This window comes from Brachyistius frenatus, unplaced genomic scaffold (genome assembly GCF_029030835.1).
Source record: "Brachyistius frenatus isolate BFR_SWC_R1_liver_20210118 unplaced genomic scaffold, ASM2903083v1 Contig_13, whole genome shotgun sequence".
Lineage (NCBI taxonomy): Eukaryota > Metazoa > Chordata > Actinopteri > Embiotocidae > Brachyistius > Brachyistius frenatus.
In genome coordinates, this window is record NW_027210612.1 from 4,381,410 (window position 1) to 4,400,403 (window position 18,994).

An 18,994-nucleotide genomic window follows, 5' to 3' on the forward strand; every position below is an offset into this window, starting at 1 on the left:
AAAAAAAATAAAAAAAATTCAACACCTCTCTCAATCAAATGAATTAATAACTGTACATTATGATCCTCATGAAGCATTTATTTCAAGGCTGTTAAAGTTTCACCCGTCAGTGGTTTTATCCATCGGTGAGTAAAGAAATAATATAAAGCAAAGCAACGGTAACGGCAAGATGAAGGAAAACACGATCTGCGAGGTCCTGGACTCCTCTAAATTAGATTAAATATAACTACATGTTAAGAATATCCAGCACAAGTAATCCAGTCTTTGGATGGAGTTGATATAAAAGACGCGCCTTTCTGTTTCATCCGTCTTGGGCGCATTTTTGGAGGGAGTGGGAGTGGGAGAGTGCAGTACTGGAGACATCCTGCAGGGGGGGCGCTCTACCGACACACGGGCGCAAGGTCACACGGTGTACCAATTCTGCCGTCTGCGGTCCCTCAAACGCCGCAGCTCGCCGTCGTCTTCCCCTCCTGCTCTCCCCGCGCACACGCACACGCACAACACACACACACACGCACCGTCGCGCAACCATGGCGGACAGCGCAAGCGAGAGCGACACCGACGGAGCCGGGAGCAGCTCGGCCACCCCGATGTCGTCCTCCGCTTCAAATTCGGGGAAACCGAGCGTGGTCATTTCGCAGTTTCGTTTGGAGGAGCTGACGAACCGCCTCGCCTCGTTGCAGCAGGAGAATAAAGTTCTTAAAATCGAGCTGGAAACGTTCAAACTCAAGTGCAAAGCTCTGCAGGAGGAGAATCGGGAGCTCCGCAAAGCGAGCGTCACCATTGTGAGTAACGTTAGCTCGCTAACTAGCCCCACGCTACTCGGCTGTGTCACATTTTTGTCGGTGAATTAGCTCCGGGCTCGTGTTGTCTCGTTCAGCGCTAAAATAGCCAACGCGCCGACTGTGGGAAAACGTTATATATATATATATATATATATATATTTTTTTTTTAAGCGTTTGGTGTTTTGCCCATTTAAAGGCGTGCTCGCTAATTTAGCCTCACGTTTGCTAAGGCGGCTAAGTTTGCTTTGTTTTGTTTTTGCGTAGCTAATCTGTTGCTAACGTTAGCTTAACGGCTAAGTTAAAAAAAAAAAATAATAATAATAATAAATTTTAAAAAAGCGTCAGAAACGAGGTGGGCAGCTCACGATGCAAGTTACCGGACAAGAGGAAGAGGAGGAGGGGAGGTGTCTGGTCAGCTGATTACTCATTGTTAGACATTGTCACCACATAATGACTAAGAAGGACACGGGAACTGAATAAATAGTCCAGCAGCAGCAGCAGGTCGGGCTGATGCGTCATCTGTCTTCATGCTCGGTTAATCAGTCCCAGCTTCTTCATAAAAATGTGTAACCGATCTGTCGGATAGATGGGAAGCATGTAGGCCAAACTTAGTGAGCTAGCTGAATGCCACGCTCTTAACGATGGCAGGTCGACCTCACCCCACCCCACCCCTGTCCCTGTCCCACCCCTGTCCCTGTCCCACACACACACACATGGCTCACTCTTCTTGCAGTATCTTAGGAAAAGGATGCTTCCTCTTTGGCTGGCTGACTTTACTGCAGCCGAAGTGTCGACATGTTGCAGTTTGATGTGCCAGACCCCCCCCTTCCTCCTCCTCCTCCTCCTCCTCCCCCTCTCCCTCCCTAGTCCATTTGACTGATGTTTTCTTCTGTCCACACAGCAAGCCAGAGCAGAGCAGGAGGAGGAATTCATCAGCAACACCTTGTTCAAGAAGATCCAGGCCCTCCAGAAGGAGAAGGAGACTTTGGCGGTCAACTATGAGAAGGAGGAGGAATTCCTCACTAATGAACTGTCGAGGAAACTCATGCAAGTGAGTGACTGGGACGAGACCGGATAGTTGTCGTTTTTTTTTTTTTAGATCACTTATTGCAGTTTTTTTTTTTTTTACCAGACGTAATGGAGAATAACCCAACATCAGTTTGAGCTTTTGTCCTGTTTGATTATTTGCGATATTGAAAGTTTTGAGCGCAGCACAGTTCACCGTGATGAGCATCAGCTCACTAGGTGCGTGTCCACGCACACGGCCCCATGAGTGACTGTGCAGCAGCTCGGGCATTATCTTCAACTACACTGGTACTTAGCCTGAAGCCTGGAAAGGCTCGAGATGACTTCACTGCAGCTGCTAGCAACTCTAAATGACTCTCAAATTACTCTCCTTCCGTCTGACGGTTATTTGGTACAGTCTGTTTTCCACATCTTCCTTTTCCCAACTGCAGAGTGCTTAACACACACTCGCACACTTTCAATAGGTAGCTGCAGGCGGACTAATGGTTTGTTGATAGCGAAAGAAGTCGGACTCTGGAAGGTACTCGTGCATATGTCAGCAGACAGCAGAGAAGGTTATACAGATGGACTTGTTTGGGTTTTCGTTGTTATCTCGCCTTCTAACTTGACATGAAACAGACTTCTGCTTCTCGGTGTTGACAAATTGCCTCCAGTATGTGTACATGGGCATGCATTTTACTCTTGTGGTGATAGATGAAGATGAAGATGAAGAATTGAGCGAATGTGGAGTGTTTTTTTTGTTTTGTTTTTATACTGCATGTGAAAATGCTCCTATGCCAAAGCGCTTTTTGTGTATAATTTAGTTTTATCTGCGTTTTCTCCAACATTACATGAGATGATGGACTAAAGTAGACAAATGCTGAAGTTTCATCTGAATTAATGTCCCCCCCCCTTTAAGCACACTGAATGGCCGGTAGATTATCAATATGATCCTCCTTTCGTGATATTTTGTAATGCAACAACAAGGGAGGTTTTCCTTTTTTGAGAAGATGCTGATTGAATGATTATGAAAAAAAAAAAAAGATTTTATCTACTGCTTTTTTCAAATTGTCATTATTGGCGTTCGAGATATAAAACAAAAAAAGGAAACCACTTTAACACAGTTTCCTTATGCATGCCCTCATTGTCACTGTTCTGGTGTCGCTTACAAACAGCCTCTACTTGAAGGACAGAAGAGCTCAAATATAATACCTCTGCTTCAAGGTGTCCACAGGCTGAACATTTTTCACACAGACTCGGGTATAGATGCGACTGACCGCGCAGTACAGTAGGGTGGAGGCCTGTTACACAATAGCTAGCAGTATTGATTAAAGGGAGGCAAATGATCAAAACAAAGAAAATTGCCAGGGTGTTAATTAGAAGAGAAATTACTGCTCAGGGTGGGGCAAAACTTAATAACTTGGTCTTTCAGCCAAGATAGATTTGACGCTGCATGAATGTAGTCACTGTAAGTTAAAACAAACTGCGTTGTTTGGAGGTTTTCTAGCTGTTTCTCTTTGTGGCATAATGGAAATGGTTATTTTTCCCTCTCTGGGTTTTTCCTACAAATGAATTTGCATCCCTTTCCCCGTAATGAGTAATCACTTATATAATCCATCACCGAGCTGTCCCATTTTGAATCAGTGCTGAGCCGCACCCTTTTTTTGTACTGGTGAGCTGCCAAAGGTGGTTACTTTGGTTGCCAAATCATTATTTTATGCCGTCGGTTTTTCTGGGAAGTTTAACCCTGAATCCATTAGAATTCTCGATTGCCTTCCTGTTATGACATATTCTCAATGTGTAAGCTAAATTTGAGGATCTGACACCAGTATGTTTTGTTCTCTGTGGTCATCGAATAGTTTTTATGTGGCTCACTGCGAGTCTCTTCTTTTGCTCTGCTCCCTCTCCCATCTCTCTTGTTTCATTTACCTCCTCTTCTTTTCCTCTGCCTGTGTACTATTCTCCTCTTTTCCGTTCCAGCTCCAGCATGAGAAAGCAGAGTTGGAGCAACACTTGGAGCAGGAGCAGGAGTTCCAGGTTAACAAGCTCATGAAAAAGATCAAGAAAATGGAGAATGAAACAATCTCAAAGCAGCTAACCCTGGAACAGGTACGCTTACTGTGATAGAACATGATTTCAGCATCCAATGCAGTACATCCAATCCCAGAACTTGTGTGTGTGTGTGTGTGTGTGTGTGTGTGTGTGTGTGTGTGTGTGTGTGTGTGTGTGTGTGTGTGTGTGTGTGTGTGTGTGTGTGTGTGTGTGTCCAGCTACGGTGCCAAAAGATGTCAAAAAAAGTCACCGTCCATAATTCTTCCCACTGAATGTTAACTGGAAAGAACGTTTTGGTTTGTGGCTGGGACAAACCTGTGTATGCTGAAGCCACTGCATAACATTTCCATGCTCTGACAACAGGATTTTTCTGTGCATGTATTTGTTGTTGCTGACGACTCATGCGCTAATGTATATGTGTCAAATTGATGTTTGTGTAATGCCACTGCGCCATTTAGGTAGAACCAAATGGCATGTTTACCAAAGATGTCACACAATTTCATCACAAAGACACTAATGAGCAGTTTAGTTAAGCTTTTTATGTCAGTCTGCGATCAAATACACCTTTACAAACTATCCTGCGTTGTTTTTCTATCAGTGTGACTCACAAGCGAGCATAAGAACTGCAGCTCTATACCGGAGAGGCTTATCTGGACTCTGAGACCTTGAGTTTGCAGCATGTTTTTTTTTCATTTTTTTGCTCGCGGTCCTGTGAATGCTTTTCAACGTCAAGGTTTTTCTATCTTTGAACGTCTCTCTCTCTGCTTTTCATTTCATTTTCCAGCTGCGGCGGGAGAAGATCGACCTTGAGAACACATTAGAGCAGGAACAAGAAGCCCTGGTCAACAGACTGTGGAAACGAATGGACAAACTGGAGGCTGAGAAAAGGTGAAGAATGATCAAATTATAAGGCAACTATTTCAGCAGCCAAAGCTGAAAGTCATTTTAGACTTGACTGCTCTTCCTGGAACAACTATGTTCATTAGAGCTGCGATGCTCGGCCAATTAATAGCAAACTATTTTGATAATCATAAATCCCCTTCAGGGTAACATCTTCCAGTTACTTATTGCGCAAAATCTTTCCAGAGCTTTGAGCCTCGTCTTGTGGGTTTCTTATCGACTAATCTATTAACTGGCGGATAGTTTCAGCGCAATTTATATATATGAAATCTGATGGGCTGGCCCTGATGTATACATAAGAAAATACTCTATTTAAATTCAGTTTAATATCTAAAATTTGGATCGAAAGCCGTCAGACAGCTCTGCTGTGACTTCTTGAATTGTGTCATTTCCATGTACAGTTGAGCAAACACAATATACTGGCAGTAATTTTTCAGCACTGTTTTGGTAAAATAGAGAGAACAGTTGCATTATTTCATAATTAGAGTAACAATGCTTTTGTGTTATTTTACATCATGTTTATGTTTCTTGCCCTTTTTCTGTGTCTGACAGATGAGCACACGTAAAATACCTGCCTGTCACTAAAAACAAGTCATTTTAACTTGAGGTGCAAAATAAATTACCAGTGATTGACTAACAGCAGTTTTCCCTTTTAGATTATACATGTTGAGGGTAAATCCTTCGGAAGAGTAAATGACAATAGGTTAAATATTTACCCACTGCATATGTGTCTAAGTCATTTCAAATCCAACATCTGAATGCATCAAAAAAGGAGACAAATTATTATTTGTGTTATTTGTTATTCATTTTTTTTATTTTCAAGTTAATTGTTTTATATTTATCTAAAAGCCAGGTGATCTCAGACTTAAATGTAAAAAAGCTTGTCATCGTGTTAATCCTTTCTGCTAATGAGTTATACTAAAAAAATATATATATATTTTTTTCCTGAACTAGGATCCTTCAGGAGAAGTTGGACCAGCCTGTATCAGCTCCTCCCTCCCCAAGAGATGTTTCCATGGAGATAGACTCGCCGGAGAACATGATGCGGCATATCCGCTTCCTGAAGAATGAGGTGGAGAGGCTTAAGAAAAGCCTGCGCACCACCGAGCTGCAGCGTAAGTGGCCACTCGACTTGTCACACGATCCAAAGGGGGTGTATGTCCTGAAGGGGCAGACGCCCTCAGGTGTTGATTAAAAGTGCGATTGGTTTAACCGATCCTTAGATAAGCGGCTGGAGGGGAATTCATTCTACACCATTGCTTGGCTTGTTTTACGTAGACCAGGATGAACAGGATACTTTCTAGTCTTGCGCTGACACAGTTTATAGCCTTGTTACGTCCATAGTATTCATTGGTCACATTACAGCTGAAGACAGGTTGAGAGGAAGTGTGGTCAACACCAAGCCTTTAAGGCAGACTGTGTTGGTCTTGAACTACGATTTATCCCCTTTCTTCCTTTTGAAATGGGTTCCCTGAACTTGATGTTGTTGTTTTTTCTGTTTCTTAAGAAATGTATCCTGTTTGTTTTAACAGAAAACCAAAACATATGATGATTTGGCCTCACATCACATGTCAAGGGTGTCTTACCTGGCTCCACCCCCTGGCACCTTCTAAAAGATATGCCGATACAGATGATGATTGGGTGGATTACTTATCAAGAGCTGCCTTTAGTCTTCCTGTAGCCAGTTATAGTATAGAAACCAGACACTAAAAAATATTGCTGCATAATAATGCCACCAAACAATCATTCATGTCATGCTCAACCATGAAGTATGAAGGGACCATATCTGTAATATTTGTCTTTTGCCAAAGAAGTTTAAATTCCTGAAATGCCCAGTTAATGAATACAATATGGAAATCAAATTACATGCAGGCACCATTTTAGTCTCCTTAGTGCGTTCAAAGAGGCTTCTGGAGACTGTTGTGAAATCAGATTGTTACATTCACGAGCAGTCCAACACTCTTTTTAAATGCACGTTTCTCAACACAGTGTCGCAATACTAGGTTGTTTTGAAAAACGAATGCACTATGAAACCGTTTCAATAACAGTTACAACATTAGTTTATCTTACTATATGCTGATAAGGTGGCCACAAAAGTGACTGTTTGTTATTGTAAAGGTTTTAAGACTGAAAGTAGATTCTCAATACCTTTTAAAAACTCCCCTATCATGTTACGAAATTATCTCAAATTCAGATCTAAGCTGTGTTGTTCAGTGAGTGCGAGAGTTCTGGGGGTCAAATTACTGACGGGCAAGAAAAATAGGATCCAGTTCGATTGCCCTCGGATGCATCATTACTCGGTTTATAGTTTTACGGAGCATCAGGGAAACTGCACTCGCTGGTCAGACATTGAATGTGAAATGCAGCCAGATTCTGGATCTTACCTCACAAAATGTTCTAGCAATGTAACGTATTGTTTGTCTGATTTTACATAGATGCCTGTAACATTACAAAGAGCTGATGTTCTAGAAATTCTATTTATTGAACATTGGCCAGCCAGCGATTTACACATGCATAACAAACTATATCTTCCTAGCAAGTCACTAATCGGTCCCATTTGCCTTTATAAACTCCCACCTGCACTGTACTTTAACTCGTCTCCCCAAAACATAAAGTTACTCACCAAGGTTTATGGACAGAGCACAGATGTGGGAACCATGTTGTATTAGGATGTGGAATTCATATCAGGCCATTTCATTAGAAACTCTGCTTGAAGGAACACGGAAAAGCTTTTTTTTTTAATATATTTTAGGAATTCGACAAATGCACTTAGGGTGTGGACAAAATAACAGAAGCATCTCAACAGCACATTAGTAAACAGAGGTTTTGATTAAATAATTGTTCAGACAGCCAGAAGTGTTGATTCAGCTTGCTGAAACTTGGAGAAATTAATTAATGGATATTGATCCAGCCCTGGGACTGTCACTCAACATTGATGTGTCTATGCTTTGATTTCGCCACTAGAGGGAGATGTCAGTCCAGCCTTTAACAAAGGCTTTGTCGAGTAGCAAGAAGCAATAGATACTAAACCTCATTGCATGGCCCATAATCCACTCTGTTAGTAGAGATTAGCATTTACCCACTTTCACTTTGTCTTTGAAACAGAATTTCAACAATAAACATTGTACTACACAAGCAAACCGGGTTGCTCTGAGCACTTTACATCAAATTGTTATAGCGGCACAATTTTGAAACAAAAAGCCTTTTAGAAGGGAACACATTCTTGACAAGTTACACAGTAATGCCGTTGTTATTCACGTCGATGTAGAGTGTCCAGGATTGACAAAACCCTCCCTGTGTGTTCCCTTCCAGACACAGAGAAGCGTGCCCAGTACATCGAGGAGGAGCGACACATGAGGGAGGAGAACATCCGGCTGCAGAGAAAGCTTCAAAGAGAAATGGAGCGCAGGGAGGCCCTGTGCAGACAACTGTCGGAGAGCGAGTCCAGTCTGGAGATGGACGATGAGAGGTAGAGGATGCAACACGCAGAGGGGACAGATGATCATTTGAATTCACAGTAACCAAACTCGGGAGGGGGTGGGGGGGGGGGGGGGTTGCAAGATCACACGCATCACAAATCAAAGGAAATTGATGCAAAGACTTGGTAGGTAAATAGCTTGATTTATGTACTGGAGCCTGATGTTGTAGGGAGGCTGCAGAGGCTTATGGCTCAATTGGCCGGTTACAGTGTGCTGACGTTGCGTAATAGATAAAGGGGGCTTGAACCTGCGAGAGTGAAAAGATGAAGGAACAAAAGCGGGAGAGATGCGAAAGACAACGGGCATGTGTGCCACCTCAGCACACAGCAGTTGCTCTTCCAATAGCCGGTCTTTGTTCGTGGTGTACAGGCCGTCTTTGTGATTAGCAAAATAACAAAATTGTGAGCACGGTAAGCACGGCTGTTGGCTGCATGTCAGACACGCAGCTTAGATTAATTCCACACCACTTAGTGTTTTTTTTTTTTTTTTTTCTTATAATCATGAAAATAGATGATTTGAATGTTTAATACCGCCCCGCAGATTTGATTCAGGTCATCGCTGCCACGACTGCTTCAGACACATGGACAAACGTCAAATAAATAAGCAGTAGCTTAGTTTACTTTTTTCAGATCTGCACTCTAGATATAACTGAAAAGGAGCCAAAATATTGTGACCGTTTAAGCCAAAGACCGCCTTCGGCCTGGGAGCGAACGGTTCATTATAACTTGATCCCTTTTACTACTGGCAGCCCCGTTACCCTCCTTGCTGAGGCACACAGGTTTTTACCCAGATGGTCTGCCTCTTTGTTCTGAAGTCCACACACGACTGTGGGTTTGTTGTGGTGGCTCTAAGGCTCGACTGGCAGTCGCAAATGCACTCAGACGCGGTCCCATTTCCTTCGGTGTGATGTCACCCGGCCACGTCCAGGATTGGAAACTTTCTATCGTTATCTTTTATTTATTTTTGATTGGCTGTTGCGCTGACACTAGACATGATACCAGTGTTGTTCGTTTCGTTTGAGCTTTTATGTTGTTTGTGGTAGTTTTTTGTTTGTTTTGCTATCACTTAAGAAATTGATCTTTTAAAAGGTCCTACACTGTACAATATATACAATATATCCCTGCTTTTTTTTTTTAGTTAGGAGAATCTTACTTCGTATCCTAATCGTGCTAACGGAAAGAAATTGTAGTTAAAAGCGCTCGTACATAAGCTTTCACAAGTCATTCAAAGGACTTTTCATGCTTTCATTCCGTTAATGCTAAAATATTGTTGTACCTTCAGCAGTGGCAAGAATCCGTAAAACATGCACCGTCACCACTGATCATTGAACTATAAATGGCCATATTTAAGTAAAGGAACAAATCTATTCCAGGTTTGAGTAGTTTTATTCTTTTATATTAAACCAAATGTAGCAGGTATTTGAAGTGCTCCAAGTATTGGGTGTGGCACACCTTTTCAGGGCACACAAACATGATAAGCTGATACTGAGTGGAAATAAAGCAATGCTCTAGGTTTTATTGGCTTTTTATATAACTGGCAACTGTAAATAGAAATCTTGTGTCATATCGGACTGCAGAGCGTTAACTTCTGACATGTATTTAATGGAGGCAGTGTAGACAATAAACTCCATATTTCCGTATGAGTCATGTGCTTTGAGCTCTCTTTTCTTTCTTTGAGCACTTGTAGATATCAATTTCAGGTGACCATAAAAATACTTTTCACATTGACTGTTAAGGGATGTGTTTAGCTTGTATGGCTCTAAAGTCTGCATTTATTGCTCTTTTTTTTTTGTGGGAGGGGAATAGGAAACTCTTGAATTTTCATGAAATGGTCCTCTCATCCCCCGCAGGTACTTCAACGAAATGTCTGCACAGGGTTTGCGAGCAAGGACCGTGTCCAGCCCCATCCCCTACACCCCCTCCCCCAGCTCCAGCCGACCCATATCACCCGGTGGGTGCAACACGACAATAAAAAAGCACCTTTGATATCAGTTTATACGATACTTTGGCAGACACACACGCTTTATCTTTGTTTCAAAGATTGCAATTACGAGCCGTTAACAGTCCTGTGTCAAATATACAAGAGACATTCATTCAAAAGTTTGCATCTTAAACGTTAACTTCAACGCTACGTTTTAGTCGGCCTTCCCGCGCAGCGAAAAACACGCACGCTTTCTGCTCCCACTGGACAGTTCAGTCACCTGGCCACAGTGTAAAATTGGACTCGTAAATGTTTACATTTCTCTGTTTGCTACTTGAACAAATTAAACTATGATAAATTGATTAGATTTAGACTTTATTCATCCCACAGTGGGGACATTTTTTTTTATGTGTTTGGGTGACTAAGCATGTGAGAGAGTATTAAAATCTGTAAACGACACAAAAACATAATGAGCATCGAGGCTAAAGTCCTGGAGATATTCAGAGTCCTAATTCCAAAACCAATCCTGAGGAAAATCAGATCCGTTTCAGGTCCACACACCACACATGTATGGTGCGATTCAGCAAGATTTCCGATTACAGTCTAAAGGTTTGCACAGTGATAAAACAGATCTCGGATACCGGAGCACTCTTGTTTTTTCCTGTTGTGTTTGCTCTCTGTACTGCTGGTCAGCAGAGAAATGGCAGTAGTTTGAGACTTAACAGCTGAAGTTGATTTTATAATTAAATAGAACGGGCCTTTCTCCACCTGTCTGTCCCATTCTGTTGCAGGACTCTCATATGGCACCCACACGGTTGGCTTCACCCCTCCAGCTACACTGTCCAGAGCTGCCATTTCCCACTACAACACCCCCGCCCTGCACGTCCACGGAAGCTCCTCTCATGCCATAGCAGTAAGTAACATCCACCCACACTTTCTGTAACAGACAGATATATATATATATATATGTGTTAGTTGTCTTAAGTTTGCAAACTAGAGAACTGTCTAACTCGAGGGTTAGAAGATCAAATCAAATATAAATATATTTTAAAACATTTTTATATTGTAAAATTGGTCCCATTTTACTAGAGTTGTAAAGAAAATGCTTTTCAGTGCCAGTTAAAAAAAAAAAAAAAAGAAAGAAAGATAAATGTGAAAATTGCATTTTAAGGGTTATTTCTAGTCCTAACTCTTTAGTTATGCATGACCAGAACTTGGATATTCTTGGAAATCTCTCAAGTGTTTGTTCACAATATTGTTTTCACGAGGTTTTCTGTGTTGCCTGTGGAATATTCTATATTGAACATATTACTGATTGGACGGCCCCAAATACATTCCTCACGAGCATCGTTATCATGAAGGTCCTTCTCCCTTGGTTTAACAAGCCTTTCAATACTATGCCATTGAAGTTCTTACACAAATATGAGATCAAATTTGATTTAACGTGAAATCCATTCGAAACTTCTCGTTTGGTCCCCGCGGCGTTGCATCCTGCCTCAGTTTGACCTTTGTGCTGATGAAGCTATGCGCTTCAAGATAAGGGAAGTCCTTTTTGTGGAAGTCCAAAATGTGTTTGGAACTTATGTAAAGAGCATAACAACATTCCTATGAGTTTACGCCAGTTTAAACACAATTTAAAAGCGAGTGACGTGGAAGAGTCTTCTTTGACCTAGCTGTTCTCTACCTACTCATTACCCCCGATTTATGAAATGTCTTCCTCTCTTTCTCATGGAAAACGCTGCCAGTTTGTTACTAGCCAGGTCACTGTGACCCACGTTTTACTGACTCTTGAGACAAATGAGATTTTGCAGTTTGCTACAAGTAGGACCTCGCGGAGTTCCTTTTTTTCCTAAACAGTTTTTTCAACGTCCAATTCTTGTTTACGTTGGTCAGAACATATATAATTGTGAACTCTCTCACTTTGATAAGATTGGCACAGAGAACAGGACCACTCAGCATAAAACCACTTTAAGCTGACATCAACATTCTTGTTATAGCGTCACGGCGGTTAGTCTGCTATGCTTGACCAATCTCCTGAGAAGTTGCACAATTCATCCAGTTCAAAACATAGTGATGTACGTATTTATGTACAGGCAGCTGAAAAAATGTATTCGTTATCAAAATAGCTGTTTTACCCTTCAGTGTTGAATTGTTTCTAAAGTTAAACTTTTGGTGCTAATAAGTCCCCCTCTATATCACTCCATATATTCATTTTCTCTTGTTGCATGGTGACGGTACAGACCACAACTCTCCCAGCACCACTCAGCCCACCCAGGAGTTAAACGGGGAAATAACTCCGTCACGGAGATCAGAACCTCAGACAGATTACATTTTCTCTAAACCCCTTTTTTTCTTTGCTCTTTCTATTCGTCTGACCTGAACTGCAGTCGTCAGGTCATGACTAAAAGACCAATAGGGGGAAAGATGACCGAGACAAGCAGGGTTGCAGTATCACGGTATACCGTTAACGCAGATGGTCATCACACCGTGTCCATTTGCTTATTCATGGTTTTACAAAGAAAATGCGATGAATGGAGATTCTTACCTGCATCTTCTTTCCTCCTCAGCTGCCTGGTAGAAATGAGCATCTCAAGCGGAAATACAATTCGATAGTCGCTCGGAATTAATTGACTATTCATTGATTATTGACACCAAAGTATGTGTCCCATTTTAAAATTGAATCCCTGATTTACAAAAAAAAGTACAATTCCTACTACTGTTTAAAGATTTAAAATAAACTTTCCACATCCTGGCACAAAAAGGTTCCAAAGATCCACTTCAACCAACGACAACAGTGAAATCCTGTTTTACATGAATGCATTTTTATTAATTTTCAAACTGGCGACTTTTAAAGCACATCTCTAAATACAGAAAAAATTTCAAATATCAAACTATAGTAAACCATTTGTTCAACAAAAACATTTTTGTTTTTGTTCTTTTAAGGCTATAATAATAATAATAATAATAATCGTAGTAATGATAGTGAAATACTGTGATATTTTCTCAGACCTTTTATCATACGTTGAAAAACCCATACTGTTGCAACCATAGACACAAATATCCTCGCTTTTCACAATGTTATTTTCCTTCAGTGCTTCGCAATTCTGGAAACGGTCTTATTAAAGGTGTTGCCACAGTTACCTCTCTTTTCACAAACGCTGTTATTCTAATGTAATTTTTAGCTTCATCTGCCCTAAAACTAAATTTAAATGAGAAAAAAAAAAAATCTTCCCATGATGTTGGTTCAACTCATTTTCTCCACACCCCCCTGAGTTTGCCACAAACTCTTTTGTCTGTATTAAATGTTTAAATTGCTGTCCCGTCATCCCAAAATGACTTTTGATTTATTTATTCACTCTCTTTCTCACTTTCAGAGGCCCTCTCCACGAAGAAGCACCAGCCCCGACAAATTCAAACGTCCAACGCCCCCGCCCTCCCCCAACACGCACTCAGGGGCCCAACAGGCTCAGCCTCCACTACCCCCGCCATCCCAGCCCATGGTCCAGTCCATGTCCTCCCCGGCAGCCATGTCACACCACGCAGCAGCACAGCAGCCTCCCTCCCAGCCTTAACACACACACACACACACGCACGCACGCACACACACACACACAACACAAACACACACACGCACGCACGCACACACACACACACACACACACACACACACACACACACACAGTCTCTGTCTTTGCGCGAGAGCGCCCCCACTGAATGCCACGATGCTACCGCAGCAGCAGCTTCCATCATTTCCAGCTCTGGAAGTCAAGTTTCTTACTCTTTACCAACTCCACAAAAGGCGCAGCTTCAAAAGTTTGAGGGAAAAGCAACAAGATGGCAACTCACCCTCAGTGAAGCCAGCCGTCTGCCAAATCCACATGTGGCGTTACTTAACTACTCTTAAAAGGAATGGATGGACTGAAAAATAATCGCTTCTGGGATTTGTAGGATAATTTCTGTTCCACTTTCTGTCTTGTACATGTTTCTTTTCTTTTTTTTTTTCTTTGCTTGGGACTTTAGCTGGTTGGAATTGTTGTTGTGGCGCTTCTAAGCACAAACAGCACATACAGTATGTTTCATGGTAATGTTTTTACGATAGATTGGATGTTTGGATCGATGGATGTCTGGCTGGAGAAATGGACAGATTGATAGATGGATGTGGTCAATTCTTCTCATGCCTATAATATGACACTCGATTGCAGTAATGTCCTCCACTCCAGCTCACCCTTTGTCTTTGAAGCAGTGTCAACAATTCACCTCGACCTCATTAGGTCCTCAAAAGGTGTCATAGAAGACTGCTTGTAGGTTCTCCATTACAGGGCATTGATCAAACGGACCTTGTGGCACACTTGTTTTAGTTTCTGAAAGCATTCAAGGCTCTGCTGCTCCTCCGTTATAATGAAAAGAAAAGAAAAGAAAAAAAAAAGCATCAACAAGGATGGACACTGGTACATAAACCACAGATAAATGTCGCCTTTTTAGGTGTTTAAAAATATAGTCTGAGGTGTTACAACTTAGTCATGTACTCAGTCTCTTCTCTGCTCTTCTCTCTCTGGTGTATTTCTGAAAGCTTCTATCATCCTTATGGATATTTCTCATCAGAAAAAGGATTAAAAAAAAAAAATTAAAAAAAAAAAAACCCAACACATCGCTCTTTACACTAAATATACATACTGCTAAAACATTCTAAATGAATGGTACTGTTGAACTAAATTTCTATGTATGATTAAAGCTCTTGAGACGACAACATCTGTTTTTAATTGTCAGTTTTATGGATAGTATTTGCTTTTCATTTGTAATGAGAGAACTATGATGGTTTAACACTGATAAGGAAGACTGGAAGAATCAGTTTGTTCTTTACAATCATTTTTGTTCCCCCGAAAAGAACCTGCGATTTGATGCCCACGCTTAATTTAACAGATCGTAACGTTTGCACGGGTTCCCGGTTGAATTGATCTTTCTGTGTATTTAGCTTCACTGGAATGTTTCATTGTGGAAATTATGACATCCTAGTCCCACCAAACCCTCGCAGTAGTTGATGGAAAATGTTTGTGCCTTAATAAATCTGCACCATCAAAGCTCACAACCTGAGATGGTAGAAAAAACAAAACAGTTAATAGCCTATTTCTTATAATTGAGGAATTACCTTTTATTAAATGTAGTAATGTGTCACGTGTGCTGAGGAGTTCAACGTCCAGCATTATGGAGACCTGCATATCCCAGCCTTCCCGACACTTCAGTACAGGTAAGACTTCCTGTTTTATACTGCCATGGCCTATCGTTTGACCAAGATAAATCTCTCTATGAATATAGGACATTTGCTGAATTTGCTCAAGTTTTTCTATATGCCTTGAGAAGAAATTGTAGTTAAGTGATTCCCTGATTTGGTTCCCAGTTGATCTAATGGCTTGTGATCCCCTGACTTTTCCTCACCATGAGGGTGACATTTTTGTTTTGGAAGGAACTGTCTGAACAAATATGAAATGGAAAAGAAAGGTAGATATTCATGTTTACCAGAAGTTGAATCCTGACGACTTTTGTGACTTTTCCTTCAGCGTCACCAGGTTGACATTTTTCTATGGAGTTTTTGTCAACTGCTCGATGAAGAGTCTAAAAAACGTTGACCCTGACTTTTTGTCCGTTGCACCATCATTGGATCAAATTGTCTTTCTTTAAATATAAAGTAATAATTGGCTTATTGCCAAATACCTGATGTATTGACATTCCCATCAGCCTCAGCTGAACTTTTCTTTTTTTTTTTAAGTAGAAATTAGTGGATGTGAGTACGCTAAATCTCCAAAATAGGAGAGTGACCACCGTAGCCAGTCATAACAGTGTTATGATTCTTGTATAATTTTTTTCATCGGTACTGAAACAATGATTACAGCAACGAAATAAGAATAGAATTATAAATCCCAGGGTACATTGAAGAAAAATCTGTCACCCGTGGTCATTTGTTGTGTTAAAGTAGAATCTGTTGAAATCTTAGTCGAGATATTTCCGTGGTGCTGGATAGATAGACCCACCAGCAGACAGACATTACCATCCCTGCCGCTAGCTGAAAACTGAAATATGGAACCGCTTGTCCTCTGATGGTAATCTATTGTAGCACAACCGCATCATGTGATGTGCTCTTGCATACAGTACGACAGCTCCAATGACTCTGTGCCAGGATCTAATTTTCATTTCCTAGTCTCCATAGTCTTAACCGGTTTTAACTGGCTGGAGACGGGAGGAGGGGTTTCCATAAATCAATCATTCCAGGATCATTTAGCATGGCAAACCTTTGTAATGTGGGTGCAATAACCTGTGGTGGGAGGAAAAACATGAGTGGGATGACAGCCTGTGAAACACATTAGGCGTCCATTAGATTCCCTACAAGGTAACTGAAGCCCCTTCACACATTCGTTTAGGGTTTAAACTCGCCAGAATCAAAATATACACCTCATCCGAAGAATGACATAAGTATCTCTCTTGCTGAGAGCTCTGATACAACTAAAGTGTATCCTCTGTTTTTCTACTGTGTTGCAGCGTTCTTTCTTGCTGCTGAAGCCAGCAACCTGAACTAATCCAAGCAGGAATCTGGACTGGAGGCTCAGGGTGGCCATGCTGGGTGCTAAAGTGGCCTTTCACCTCGTAGCTCTATGGTGCTAGAGAGAGATTTATCCAGACTGCGGGGTGGCTCTGTGTGCTTATACCTGCCAAGCCTTGTACGAAAAAGAACAGCGGGCTGCTGCTTCTAAGGTGTCACAAAAGTGCTAGAGAAAGACAAAAGGTATTTCAAATGTCAGAATATCAGGTCAGCTCATGTAAACTTGTGTGTGTGTTTACTATGGGATGTGGCTGAATAAAGTGAGCTTTGCATCGAGGACAACAATAAATAGGTCTCGATGTTCAGAATATGTTTTTTACCTGCTGAAATTTCATACTAATAATAGAGATGGCACATTACATAAAACAAAGACAATTATTGCTCAACCCAAGTCACCATGTTTAAAAATGATATTTATTTAGTAACTGGAACTGAACTTTAACATTATGGCTGAAATAATTGTAAACAAAATGGTTTACCGTCCACTAAGAGATTAAGGTAAATGTCAAGGTTTAGAATTCAATCATGAAAACCTTACAATCACTAATATAGGGTGTGCATAAATCGCATGTCACAAAAAAACCTGTCTTTGAAAGTAATTACATGTACATGTTATTGATTTGCAGAGTCTAAATTATTTAAGAAATGTTGTATAAATTATAAGGTAAATGTTAGAGGCCCCACAATAGATCCTTATTGTACACTGTCAGCATTTCATGGGCTTGATTTTGAAATGTTTGCATGAGCTGTTTTAAGTTCCACCAGTAAGTTATAAATTCAACCATAAGGAACCCAAACACATTGTGATTAACTGTTAAAAACCTTTGGATTTTTAGACGGCTTGGATATACACCAGTAATTGTCCAGGTCAGCAATGTTTTTACCTTCATGTGACGCTATGATTGCAGGACTTTACCTGGCAACTGATGTTGTATTATCAGAATCACTATAATAAAGACGTCAGAGATCTAAATCTATTCTCTGGCCCATGTCATCTCGGTTGTTTTGCACTGTCAGCATATTGTACATTTCAAATAGATTACATAATGACATGAAGTAATTACAACATCAACTTGGAAACGGGTGATATTTACTTTTCTGCATCAAGCTGACGCTTTAACATGTCTCTCCCAATTTCTAACCCATACACTGGTCCATACACAGAAACCGGGAATGTGTCAATAAATATATTGAATAACTTGTGTAAGCGAGTGAAATTCAGCGCCAACATTGACACTAGCACAAGTCAATAGAGTTAAAAGTAAACGCTATGTAATCCACTCCCCGAACTCCCTCCAGATCCCTACTCCATGTTCCCTATATGCTCTATATCCAGCTGAAACCGGTCTGAGGCAACATGTCAGTGTAACGCCAGTTTGAAGTACAATGAAGTCTGTCTCCCTTGTTCTTTTTTCACTTCATTTTTCAGACAGAAGGGGATTACGCAGCCTAAATCTTTTCTGCAAGACCCTTCCTGGCAGCAGACCGCAACTATGGGAAAAAGCATCAAAGTTCCTGAAGAATTTTTAGGGTCATTCAGTGTGAAAAACAGTTTCACCTCTTGTTTGCTCTCTTCGTCCCTGCCCCTATTCTGCTCTGCCTCCTGTCATGTTTCCTTCCCACTTTTCTTTCAGTTCTTCTTCCCCCTCTTTTATGAACAGTCGTCTTCCTTGCTTTATGCTGCTGACTTGGCTCCCGTTTGCGTTTGTGACCTGAGGTTATGAGAACAGGGACAATCACATTGGCGGTATCATTTTACAATGCTACTGCAGTGTGACTTCTGTCTGCTATCACACCATAGTAGGAGTGCATGAAAAACGGGAAACAGTATTTGTTACAAGCCAACAGTGGTTCTAAGCGCCTTTTAAATCATTTAAAATGTTTCTGGTTCTTGTGTGTATCTCTGAGTAGGAGGGGGTTTAAAGAGTTAGAGGCAATATAGGTTCACCAAGTGACAGTAGATCTTATAAAATTGATTATTTCGATTTTTACCAATTAAATTGTAAAGTTGAGCCCCATATCAAGTGGACCCTATAATATATCCTCCATTTTATTTTTCCTTCCTGTAGGTCTACTGTTTATATGTCACTGGCATTTATTGTTTTATTCTCTCATTATCATGAACTGTCTGTTGTACTAAGACATGACTAATATCCTGCAGTCATCTGTCCCCTTTCCTGTATGATTGGCTTATCGCAACCGCATGGCAGACGGTCTCCATGTTGCAGACTATTGTTGTGCCTCTCTTATATTCGTTGCAG

The 18,994-nt window shown here is 41.0% G+C and overlaps 1 protein-coding gene across 1 annotated transcript; it reads left to right on the forward strand.

The window, feature by feature from the left end:
* Nucleotides 1–511: 511 nt before the first annotated feature.
* LOC138617680 (coiled-coil domain-containing protein 6-like) lies at nucleotides 512–15,251 on the forward strand. The gene is made up of 9 exons (XM_069692862.1): nucleotides 512–785; nucleotides 1,687–1,836; nucleotides 3,771–3,899; nucleotides 4,627–4,730; nucleotides 5,697–5,857; nucleotides 8,055–8,211; nucleotides 10,071–10,171; nucleotides 10,933–11,054; nucleotides 13,516–15,251. The coding sequence occupies exons 1-9, from the start codon at nucleotides 531–533 to the stop codon at nucleotides 13,711–13,713; spliced, it is 1,377 nt and encodes a 458-aa protein (XP_069548963.1). The 5' UTR covers nucleotides 512–530; the 3' UTR covers nucleotides 13,714–15,251.
* Nucleotides 15,252–18,994: the final 3,743 nt, after the last annotated feature.